At 49.4% G+C, this 12220-nt stretch overlaps 1 protein-coding gene across 1 annotated transcript; it reads right to left on the reverse strand.

Annotated features, from left to right (window-relative positions):
• Positions 1 to 4646: 4646 nt before the first annotated feature.
• LOC137467557 (hydrocephalus-inducing protein homolog) lies at positions 4647 to 9989 on the reverse strand. The gene is made up of 8 exons (XM_068179049.1): positions 9865 to 9989; positions 7900 to 8059; positions 7623 to 7795; positions 7271 to 7466; positions 6496 to 6595; positions 5845 to 5944; positions 5191 to 5359; positions 4647 to 4904 (listed from the first exon to the last, which is right to left on the reverse strand). Exons 1-8 carry the CDS (start codon positions 9954 to 9956, stop codon positions 4662 to 4664), a joined length of 1233 nt encoding a protein of 410 aa, XP_068035150.1. The 5' UTR covers positions 9957 to 9989; the 3' UTR covers positions 4647 to 4661.
• Between the last annotated feature and the right edge of the window lie 2231 nt (positions 9990 to 12220).

Genomic DNA, 12220 nt, shown 5'->3' on the forward strand with positions numbered 1-12220 from the left:
TCTTCTTCAAGCGCTGAGGTTGAGGTGGACCTGGATGTGGCAGGTCGGTGCAAGGGACAGGATTCCTGCTTTTCCCCATAAAATCAGAGGTCTCTCCAGGGATTTTGCCCAGATTTTTGGGTTACTGATGTCTGCCACCATTTAAAAGTAAACCGGTGGGAGAAATGAATCCCACTCCGCTGCCTCAAGAGAGATTGCAGGTTGGAGTTACAATTTACTGAAGAAGATTACTGTCAAAAACGGGTTAGAAACTGTTGTAAAACAGTTGATAATTGTTAAGCATGTACTGTTGGTTTGGTTATTATAGTGTAAATGGGATTAAAAGGGGAGTTGTAAGAAATATGGTGCTCAACTTACTGTATTACACCTAAAGTAAAGTGCATCCCACCAAGCGAAAACGAGCCAGCCTGGACAGAACTGTAAGGGCCAATCAGCGCCTTAACCTTCGTGCAAATGAAGGATCCCAACAGAAACCAAGCCAAAGGAACAAAAAACAGTATAAAAAGGGGGCATCCGCGTCGGTGGGACTGTGCCGCTCCACCTGGACCATCGGGAACATCGCTGCTCAAGAAAGGAAGATCCAGCACCAGCTCTGCAGCATCCTTGCTCAGGAACGCTCCTGCTCTACCCACGGGCCCCCTCTGCTTTAGGCCTTATCATAAATGCTGAAATCACTTTAGAACCGGGAGTGTGTTCCCGTTTTTAACAGTGTGTCAGTTAGACACCAAAAGGGAAAACCTGCATCAGCAGCAGCTGAAAACAAAGCTAGAATCTAAGCTGACACATTTCAGATTTTATTTTCTGGGCTTTAAAAGTCATTTGGCTCAACCCAGAACTCTATAAAGCAGTTTGGTCTCCTATTGAAAAAATAAATATTGTCATTAGAACACATTTTCCAGTGATGCAGCTGCTGTTAGACAACAAGGTCGAAACATAAAGGCAGGCAGATTCCTTGCTCCTCTCTCATCTCAATAAATTTGCCACCATTAGGATAAATCATGAGAACACAAAATTATCTTCAAATTACATACGTAAAAAGATTTTTTATTTATTCTTCCCAAGTTAATTTGTGAGGTTTTCATAAAAGACTGGAATTATGGTCTTTTCTATTCCAGATGGACAATGTTTTATTAGACTAATTCAAGACAAGGCTTCACTTTCAACTCGTAACACGTGGGAATGTCACATGAGAACCAAGAAGCAGATTCTGGCCAGAGCACTGGTTTGAACCTGCTTCGGGCTGGAGTCACCTGACCGAGTTCTTTTGGCGTGTATTTTGAGTGTCTTGCATTTAAACCATGCAAGAGCAAGTCAAAGGCAGGAATCATAGAAATAGCCACTAAATACATAAAGGTAACAGATTTATTTATAAAAACTGTGCTTTTCTAAGCGGAAAATCTTTTTGCTTAGCTTGAGACTGCACTGTGTGACTGACATGAGGCTTTGGTCACAGATTACGCATGAACAATCCAGAACCTCCTGACTTCATGGATTTGTATCTTGTGTATTTTGTCCTTGCCCACACTAGCTAGAAAATTAAGGAAAACATGCACAACCATTAAGAAAACACAGTGCAATTTAGGAACCATTCAAGAAAATCATGGTTAAACTGCCTATATGTTATATCCAGAGATGACCCAAACAATTGCTGCTGAAGAACTTACACCATTAATTTTATTACAAATTTTCAAAGGCAGGTGGAGTTGCTCTTCCTGCTCAAATAATTGAACAGGATTCTTGCTATTGGCAATTAAATTATTATTTGATTCCAGCTTAATATGCTTTCAGAGATTCATTATAGCTCTAAAACTGTAGAATACTGTGTGCTTTGTGGATGAAAAGTCCAGAGAACTGTTAACAATTCTAGGGATTTATGTCTACTCTGTCCTCTTGTCCTGTCACTGTTCGTCCGTGAGGAGAGCCCGATCCCCATCTTACTACAACCTCCTGCCAAGCTGGTGAAGAGAGTGACAACGTTCCCTGTTGCCCTGATTTTTAAAAGTGTTAAGTTTTCCTTTATAGTCCTTTTGAAAGTTTTAATGTTCTTTTAACAGTTTTCTATGCCTTCTGATTTTTGCATATTTCTACTGGAGTTCTCATACACTGTTCATGTAAATAATGATTGTTTTGCACTCTTCCTTGTTGGAGGAGAGAATTGATGGACTGTTAGTTTGACCAGTGTGGCTAGAAAGGTAGCAATTTCACCCTCCAATCCACTGTCACTTTTAGAATTCTATATATTGCAAAGTCAGAAATAAAATTGTTTCTTTTTCTCTTTTGAACTTACCAAGCTCCTGTGTACTCATTTCGTGTCCAATAGCGACAGTTCCCCCTGGGCCTCCTTTGTTCAAGACTGAGCCCTCCCCAGCTCCCTTCGTTCTCTCAGCCATTTCTCATCAGGCTTATTCTCTAGACCCTTAATCAACTTCCTTTCTCTTCTCTGGACCTGCTCCAGCACCTCAATGTCCTCCTGTGGATGACACCAAGCCGGACCTGCTGGAGGACAGGAAGGCTGCAGAGGGCCCCGGACAGGCTGGATCCACGGGCTGACACCACTGGCATGAGGTTAAACAGGACCAAGAGCCGGCTCGTACGCTTTGGCCACACTAACCAGCTGGGAAGCTGATTGACAAGGGCTGGACCTGAGCCCAGGTGTGCCCAGGTGGGCAAGAAGGCCAATAGCACCAGGCCTGTCTCAGCGATAGTGTAGCCATCAGGACCAGGGCAGTGATTGTCCTTCTGTGCTGGGCATTGGTGAGACCACACCTCGAGGGCTGTGTCCCTCTCTGAGCCCCTCAATAATAATTAAAGTTTCTCTAGCTTTATTCATTATTTGCCTCCTTTCCCTGCCCGGCTGTGACTGGAACTACACCGAAGGGAAGGTGCCTGCAGCCGAGGGAAGGCTGTGGTTGGGTATCTGGTTCTGTTTGTCGTTGCTGTTGTTTGTTTGCCTAGTTGTACATACTGGTAAAGAACTGTTGCTCCCTTTTCCCATATCTTTGTCCGAAAGCCCCTTAATTTCAAAATTATAATAATTTGGAGGGAAGGGGGTCCCATTCTCTATTCCAGAGAGGTCCGGCAGACACCTGTCTTTCAAACCAAGACAAGCTGACAATTAACAATTTATTAACAATTGTTTATTAACAGTTAACTGGGAGGCAGGACTCGGCAATCAGGGTAAAGGGAATGCCGAGGGGATTGTCCTTGGGGTGTCTGCCCGTGATGTCAATGTAGAGCTGCTCCTCACATGTCCCCTCCTGCTCGGCGAGGCATTCCACTGTGATCTTCTGCTGGCCCCAGGGATCGATGGAGCCGGAGCAGGGGGACACCGTGAACATGCCAACATTGAGGGGACTCTGCAGAAAAAGTTCCAGGAGAGGCTGACGGCTAATAGCTGTGCCTCGAGCACCCCACAAAGAGTATGTCCTGCCTTGGCCTCCAGCTGGGCCCAAGCACCCAGTCCCAGGGCAGGGAAGGATGACTCCACGGCCCAAAGGCAGCCCCAGGCTGAGAGCAACAAGCCAAGAGGAGCTGCAAGCCTGTCCCAAGTGGCAGAGAGAAAGGAGTTTGAGTGTGAAGATTGAAGGTGGTAGCTGTGATCCTTCAACCTCCAGAGGTAACACAGGAGAGCAGAAATAGCTGTGAGAAATGATGGGAGGGAACTGGGAAGAAGAAAAAGCAATGTTGTCTGAGCTCTGTGGACTGGGAGTTCAGTGGGGGATGTTTTTGCTTCTGTGGTGTCCACAGACCTGTGCTGGCTTGCAGCTACCAAACACAGGACCTGCTCCCCTCTGTTGACCCCACAACTCCAGGTCAGAGGCAGAGTACAGGACTGCCAGGGGGACCGAGCAGATACTGGACTCCATCCTGCAGACCATGTCCCACCCTATGGCGACGAGCCCCCAGCCCGGGCACAGCGGCATCTTCTCACATCCCCTGCAGCAGCACTGCTGGGGAGCAGGAGCCACCCACCTGTGTTGTGCAGCTCGATTTCCTTCTCGCCGAGCGCTTTGCAGATTCCTCTTGCTTTGAACTGAGGGGAGAAAGCAGAGGTATCTGTGGATATTCTCAGTTCAGTCAGAGAGAAAAGGAGACATTTCTACCAGGCTGGGCCTGGGAGAGAGTTGGAAAAGAACGTAAATAATTCTCTCTCTTGTTGTTCACATTGTTATATATATATGTTCTGCCATCGTGTGTCGTTCACTGTGCACCAATGGTGTGAGGTGTTTTTACTTTAAGACCAATGAAATTGGTCCGCACGATGTTCTCTATAAACAGAGCAGTGCATTTGAAATAAATCAGTTTTCTTCTCGCCTTCTGAACTGGAGTTCTTTCATTCCCGTCCTGCCTCAACAGCGACAGGTATCTGTCATGCTGAGCTCCCCTACCTTCCTCTGAGGCCAAAGCTGGCCTTCTTCCTCACAGAGGAAAGCCTTCGTGCTCCTGATGGCTCCCAGAGAGCAGCCTGCAGCTCCCAGTGCTGGACAGAGCAGCTCTATCACCAGCTTCATACTACACATGGGGATACCGAGGTGGTTTTTTGCTCCCTCTCCCCAGGCCAGGGATGCAAATGGACGATAGCCCAGGTCTCCTGGCTGCCTGCCACACTGCAGCCGTGGGGTGGTGCCTCCTCACACAGGAAGGGTGGTGCAGGGCTTCTCCTACCTTTTGCTTTCCAATGCAGATGCCTCCTTAGGTGCTCGGCGGATGCGGAATTTGAAGCTGAGCATGCCTTTGTTCTCCAGCACGACAGTCTGGGTCTTCTTGGTGCCCTTGATCACGGCTCCGAAGTCGATGGGTGAGGCAGGCTCAATGCTGTACTTGCTGTACACAGCTTTCGCCGACACCCTCACTGGGACGTCGGCGAGAGCCTGGCCTCTTCCACCTGAGCTGGCATCTATCACCTGCGTCCACAGGAAGGGTGGTAACCAAAGCAAAGAGGCCAGCCTGTACCCCAGCCCCCAGCCTCCACCCCAGGCCTCCATCCCTTTACCCCTCCCTGTTTAAGCACCTCCTCCAGAGTCAGATTCTCAGCTCCACTTAGGAAGCCTCCCAAATGGTTTTGAAAGCCTTTGTTTGTGTATGTAGGAGAGAGGATTCTCCAGTTAAAGCCCTCCTTCCATTAGACACCTATCCTGTTTACGCTCCCAGAACACCGTGTGATAACGCAGCCTGGCCCAGGCAGCTCACCTGGCAGTACAGGATGGGCTTGTTCTTGAGGACGATTTCACTTTTGGGGTGGAAGAGCATCTCAATATTCACACTAGGCTGGGAGGCAGTCAGCATGCCTGACTGAGGCTCAACAGTGAAGTAGGATGCCAAGTTTTGCATCCTGGGACCTGCACCCTTCACTGTGAAACTGGGGAGAAAGGGAAGGAATGGAGATCTCTGCAGTTAAAAGTATAGGTGCCACCAGCACAGCCAGGACTTTGCATAGGACCAGAAAAAAAGAAAGGGAGAGTCCAGCTCTGCTCAGGGAATCCTGGATCTTGACAGAGAGTGCAGACAATCACGAGGTTGCTGCAAGAAATCTTGGCACTGAAAGTTTTCCTTCACTCCTTTACAAAGTCTCAGAAAGAGAAAGGAGGTGACCGTCAAAGAAAGGCAATGAATCTCAGCATTTCAGTGGCTGAAATGTTGGGGCTTTCCTTTGGGCGCCAGCTGAGCTGTGCAGAACTGTTGGTTTGGGGCTGGATTCTCTGGTAAAAGAATTGATATTAGAGAGCCCAGGGTTTGTATTTACCACGAGGCAGCCAGCATGGAAACAGGTTCTAGCCATTCACAGAGGGAGAATTCAGGCCTGGGAACCTGAGGAAATGCTCACTACCAGGCAGCTGGACTCACCTGTACCCAACGTTGTATACCCCTTCGTTCGTTAAAATCACGACTTTCTTCACATTATCCCGGACATTAATGGTTCCAAATTCCAAGCTTCCATCTGGAGCTGCAGAAAACCCACAGAGTGAGGTCAAACATGGTATTTGTGAGCTGCTGCAGAATACACCAGGTCACAAACTACACGGCGGTCTCGGCACAAAACCCTTTTCAGCAAGTTTCCGTTCTTGGAAGTGTTTTCCAGCTACTTCTCTGCCCTTTCTCTTCCCACTCAAACTATCTGCAGGCTCAGTAGCTAAGGAGCTCAGCTCCCATTTCCTCGCTTCCGAGCACAAATCCAATTACTTTAGATGCTGTGCTGAGCCTGAGGGGGTTGCTGACTGCCTGTTCACGTCACTGTTGTTTCAGAGCCCCCAGATCCAATCTGCACAGGAAGCTGCACACTTCAAAGTTCAGAGGGGAGAGACTTAAGGCTGTCAGTGCCCTGACAATGCTTTATGCCACACAGCTTGTAGGGTATGTGCTTTATGTACCCATGCCATCCTTGCATGCTGTCCCATCCCATCCCATCCCATCCCATCCCAACCCATCCCAGTGCTTTGGTCACCCAAAGGTAATGCAGTGCACCTGGACTGCTTTGTTTGGGAGGCATCCACTGACCTTCAGGCATCTCGATGCTCAGAGAAACATCATAGACCTCTGCAGAGATTTTGATGTTTTCAGCCTGAACAACCCCCAGGATGTTTTCTGTATCTGAAACCTGAGGCAGCAAGAAACAAACACTGTTCAGATGATTCTTTTGGTAGACAGCCTGTAAGTCCTTGTCTCTGCTGGCTGCTTCCCCTGTGGCTTCCCTGGCTTCACAAGCGTTGGAGGACTCCCAAGCTTTGCTAACCTGTTCATCTCATGGGCTGCCCCAGCAGGATTCTGCTGCAATAAAAAACCCTATCAGCCCAGCTCTGCACTCTACAGCAGGGAATGCTCTCTTGGAGAGGCACAGAGATGTAAGAACAACCACAAAAAGTGTGACGTGTCTCAGAGCAGGTGGCATTGACAACCCTCTCCAATCACCTAGCACCTTCTTTGAAATGCAGCCCCTAAACCATGGAGAACAAAATCCCAGGGGGAGAGTTTGCTGCACTATGCAGGAGCTTCAGACAAAGTCCAATGTGGAGATCACGCTGCAGGCTGCACAAGCAAACAACAACCTTCAAGCACCCACAGGGCAAGGTTGTGGAACAGGCTCAGGGTGCAGCGTCTGGTTATCTGGGGGGACGTGGATGCACTGCACGTTCTGCAAACGCTGTGTAGAGGCAGAAGTTGGGGTCACAGCACCCTTGTTTCTGTCAGGTGCAGCTCTTCCTGACCCTGCCCCCAGCAGCACACGGCTGCTCACTGTGCCCTGCTCTGCCAGGCAGGGCACAGCCCCTCTCACCTCTAGTCGGAGGGTCTTCTCAATGATGCCAATCTGCCCGGCCTCGAAATGCACTGTCACTTCAAACTCTGAGCGGGGATCGATGGTGCCGTTATCTTGGGACAAGGAGAAGCCCTCAACGTCATCCAGCCCACTGAGCTGCCAGGCCACGGGCAGCAGGGTGTTGTTTCTCAGGACCAAGGTCCTGCTGTCAGTCCTGCAGAGACAGGAAGGCACTTGGCATCAGCTGCTGGATGGCCACACCAGCCTCGCCACTGAATGCACCTTGGAGCAGCTCCATCCACACCCTGGAAACCAGAGTCAAACGTTTTCTCTTTGTCACAAGTCTTGGAGTGCCTGTGGGATGACTGACCTGTACCGAAAGAGCTTGTCAAAAGACAGCTCCAGGGGGCTGACCTCCAGCTTCACGTGCACCCCATGGCAGCACAGGCTGAAGACCACTGGGTCCGGGTTCTTCCCAATGCTGCAGATGAGTTTGTCTTCCAGGAAGCCAGGGGAAGTGGGGTATGCCCAAATGGTCAGCTCCTGGAGCCAGCCCCACAGGAAGAAATCAAAGAGCTCTGTGTGAGAACAGGAGAAGCAGCCCCTGGGCACTTCTACGGTGCCTGCCCTGCCTGCCCTTCTCCTACCTGCTTCTCCTTTGGTTTCAGTGCCATGCTGGGAGGGTCCAAAAGGAACGTCTCTGCTCCCCCAGCATTCTCAAAGGAGAACTGGACCTCTATGTCCGCGGGGGAGTTGTTGAGGATGGTTAAATTCTCCGAGTTGCCGGGACAGTTCTTGGCCTTGTACCTGTCCACAAAAGGGGAAAAGGCTGCAGAGCAGACTGTTGCCTTTGCCACACAGCAAGGAGAGCACCATGTGTGCCGGATCGGTCCGTGTCTCACAAACGGGACGGGACCCTGACTGGTCACAGACTTAGGATTTATTATCTGTCTGTATCATACAAACAAGAAGCAAGAGGCACAGGAAAATAACAACATCCATGTAAACACAGATCACAGATAAGATGGCAGCTTATGTAAAGCCTTTATCTACATATTCTTTGAACCAACAGCATAAAAGAAAAGGTCTAAAGTCATTATACTCTAACCAATTAGAAAAGGACCCACGTGGGTTTAACATTAACAAAAGGACTTCTATGAACCTCAAACAATACACAATAATTTATAATTTAAGATGGAAACTTTTTCTATATTTGCAAAGCATATATCTAGGACTTTTCACATCTTGAGCTAAGAGTAAGTTCTTGTTCTTTCTTGTTCCTTATGAGAAATATAAATGTATTTACTCGGTTCTTAACTTCCTAGCTTTCTCATGAGAAGGTTTAGAAATGTCCTAGCTTTTCTCAGCTTTATGTCTACTTTCTGGGGCCTTTCTGCACTTTCTAAAGTCTTTTACCTTTTAATATTCCTACACGTGTGCACCCAAGGAAGTGATGCTGCAAGACCCTGCTCTAACAAACAAGTGAGGGAAATGGATCCCAGTCAGGGGCATGGGCGTGTGCTCATCCTTGCCCTACTCTGATGCCTTCCCCTGGACTTGGTGCCTCCAGCCCAGAAGCCTGATGATGCTCAGGCCACTGCAAGAGTTTTTATTACAATGTAAATTCAAAGGTGCCTAGAAAAATAACACTACACCAGGCACGTGGGTTCTTTCCCCTTCTTTTTTGAGGGGCCTTCCCTGCAGGGTCCCTAAAGAAAGGCTTTTGAAAAAAGAGTTTAGCTAATTTCTTTCATAAAAGTCATGAAACTGCTGTGGATTTTATGGGTTAGCTCAAAGTCTGAGAAAGCATCAATTCCCAAGAGGAATTGAGGCAAAAAGATAACAAATGATCCTTCTCTCAGGTGTGGAAACCACTTTGGAGTGAAAGGGTTAAAGAGGCAAAGAGAAATCCCAGACCATCCATCAGTCTGGCTAAAGATTGTCTGTTTTTTAAACTATTTTGATTTCATTTACTTGGGTTGTCAAAATAGCCCTAGCCCTCCAGAGCTCCCATGGAGACAAGAACTAATGTTAAATGGCATTAAAAAGAAGTGACAGTAAAATAGAAATACACAATAGCTTCAATGACAAGTGTTCAGGCAGACTTTATCCAGCAGTGAGGATGCAAGGTCATTACAGGAAAATGTAATTCCTGCTGTACGTTACCCCCAACACCTACTGGCAGGTCAATAATAAAATCTTATTAATAATGACAGATTAATGAAAGGTTTACAAAACCATCTACAGAATGATTGCTCAATCAGGCTACCTGCAGAGCTCAAAGCACTTCAAAAACCACCATAAAGTTCATTTTCTAAGGGGTGAAGCTGAGACGTGGAGGGGGACAGAAGCTGCCCCCCAAGTCACCTTTGGACTGGCAGCAGCTTGCGGCTCTGGCCACCAAGGCGGCCACCAAGGCACCCACTGGGTAGGCAGAGCAGCTCCTCCAAGGCTCATTTGCCTCTTGTCTGCTCAAGTTGACACATCTGTGGTCCTTCAAACCCATGTGTCTCCCAGGACTCTGCCGGGGACTGCCCTGGGTTGTGCCACCAGGACAGCCTGTCTCTCCAGGCGTGTCCACAAAAGTACAAGGCCCAGCAGGGAGCACATACCACTCTCTTGATTTCCCACACAGCAGCGGCCCAAAGTGGAATCGCTTTGTGCTCTCAACATATTCCTTGAAGATGACTTCATCTTCCTTCATGGTTTTCCTCCACTGTGGAAACACCACCCTGGGCACTTCCAACACAGTGGCGCGGAGGCGGATGTGAGACGTGGGGCCTTTTGTCACCTGGAGAAGGACAGAGAATTCAGTGGAGGGTGCAGGTGACATGTGCTGCTGTGCCCAGCCTGCTGCCTGCCCCAAGAGCTGTGGCACCTCTATGGGCAGCAGCACATCCACGTCACCCTGCGGCCAGCGGGCACTTTCAAAGCACACGTCAAACGCTGTGGTGTGGCTGGGGGGCAGGCTCTTCATCAGGCCCAGGTCCACGCTGAAACCTGGAACAGATGAAAACAAAGCAGCTGAGATACACGAGGAACACGAAATGTGCCATGAGCACGTTAAGGCCTTACAGGTGTCCTGGCTGAGAGGTCTGGGGAAAGCCCCACGCCGTGCTGTGACCTGGATAAAAACCTGGAGTGCACCTGAACACCCCTCAGACACAGTGAGCCACTGTGATGGAAGCGCAGCCTTGCCTCAAGGCCTCTTCTGGAAGCCTCTTTTGATCCACCAGAGGATCTCACAGGCTGTTTCCTCAATAAAGGCTGACCACAAGTGCTGTGACACTGTGAACTCCAAACAAAGCATTTCCAAAACACAGCAGACCCCACTGGTTGCCAAAACAAGCCCACAGAGTGCCCAAAGAAGCTTGATGCTCGTGGGAGCCAAGGGCAGAAGATGCTGAGAGGTCACCAGGGTGATGAGCCCATCTGGCCCCTGCACTGAAGCATTAGGGCAATCACAGGCAGGCCAGGAGAGGTCCCTGGGCATGGCTGGCCAGGAGAGTTCTGCTTCTAAAGCTCCCAGCAGGGGCACTGAGAAGAAAAAGCTCAAAAACCTCCCCAGGTTCAGTGGCTTCAGCTAATCTGTCTGAGACACCTCCTTCAAGGCCACAGGAAGGGTCTCCAGCACTGCTTACCTGTGTCCTGCAGGACAGATTCATCGACCTGGAAGGACACTGGCATCTGCCCAGGGTTGCTGATCTCCAGAGTGCTTCTCCCAGTGAAACCCTTTAGGACAGTGCCCATGTCCAGAACATACTCGGGCAGCTCAACTCTGCAAGGAGGAGTAAGGACAGTCCTTAAACCACAGCCTGGCTGCATGTCCAAGAGGACAGCCATATTTAAAGTGGCTATTTCTTTCTTCACTGCTGTAAAAACTCAGCTCAAGCCCATGAAACCCATGGCCTGACCACCTGGCAAAGAGTTTGGGAAGCCAGGAGGAATACAGATGCTAGGTTGTATCAGCTACTAATGGTACCTGAAAATAAAATTATTTAAAATGGCCACAGCTGCTCTGCCATGAAAAACCAGCACAGGTGAGTCCACTGGTCCTCCACTGCTCTCAGTGAAACTGCTTAGCCTGGTGTACAGCCTGAGCCTGAAATTGTTTTGGGGCCTAGGAATATGATTTGCCTGCAGAGGAAATCTCCTTTGTTCTGCAACCAGATCGCATGATCTGTTCTGCAGAGCTTCTGCTTCCTGAATTGAAGCCTCTGGTGCTTGTGCTGCATCATGATGGTGCAAAGGGACCCACCAAGTTACCTAGATAAGTCCTGCCATCCCACCAGGATTCAAACCATCTGATTTTGGGGTTTTAAAGGGTTTGCTGACATGTGTGGTTCACTTCTCCTTTTGTTGAGTGTGCTCTGTTAGTTGGAACCAAGACATCAGCTGGGAGCTGTCTGTTTCAGAGCTAGCCAGCAGGGACAGAATTTATGCTGTCTGGAAGGGCGTGAAGGTCTGCACTGGGTCCCCCAGCTCCAGGGACAGAACCCCACACCTGTGGGGAGCTGAGCAGTCCAAAGCTCAGCGTGGTGCTGGGGAAGGGAGGACACTTTGCTGCTCCCACGTAGCGTGTCACAGCCACCGGGACCAGACCCTTTCTGGAGTCCAGGCTATTCCCAGCTCTGCAGGCCCAAGGAGCTCTCAGGAGAAGGGGACACGGCTGGGTGCTCCCCACGGGGTACCTGGAGATGGGGATGGGAGTCCCTACTCACTTGACAAGACTCTGGCACAGCTGCTTGTCAGGGAACCTGCTCTTCAGGGGATGGCATGTGAGCTTTTTCTGCAGCTCCAGAGCAGCCTTCTCTATCAGCATCCTCACCGTGTTCACCTGCAGCTGAGGGCTTGGCTGAGGAAAGGGAAGACAGTGGCTGCTTAGCAAAGGTCCTTCCCAAGGCCCAGCTTGCACCTGAGAAAGGATCCCACCCTGCTCCAGTTGAGAGGGGGTGTGGGGTCCTCCTG

The sequence above is a fragment of the Anomalospiza imberbis genome, unplaced genomic scaffold, assembly GCF_031753505.1.
Source record: "Anomalospiza imberbis isolate Cuckoo-Finch-1a 21T00152 unplaced genomic scaffold, ASM3175350v1 scaffold_68, whole genome shotgun sequence".
In the NCBI taxonomy this organism is placed as follows: domain Eukaryota; kingdom Metazoa; phylum Chordata; class Aves; order Passeriformes; family Viduidae; genus Anomalospiza; species Anomalospiza imberbis.

Excerpts from the sequence above, each read along its gene's own strand:
- LOC137467557 (XM_068179049.1), bottom strand. The coding sequence starts at position 9,956 with ATGAAGGAAGATGAAGTCATCTTCAAGGAATATGTTGAGAGCACAAAG. Across the intron at positions 8,060-9,864 it reads TGTGGGAAATCAAGAGAGTG|GTACAAGGCCAAGAACTGTC; the intron begins GTATGTGCTCCC and ends TTTTGTGGACAG. Across the intron at positions 4,905-5,190 it reads AGCCCATCCTGTACTGCCAG|GTGATAGATGCCAGCTCAGG; the intron begins GTGAGCTGCCTG and ends CTGTGGACGCAG.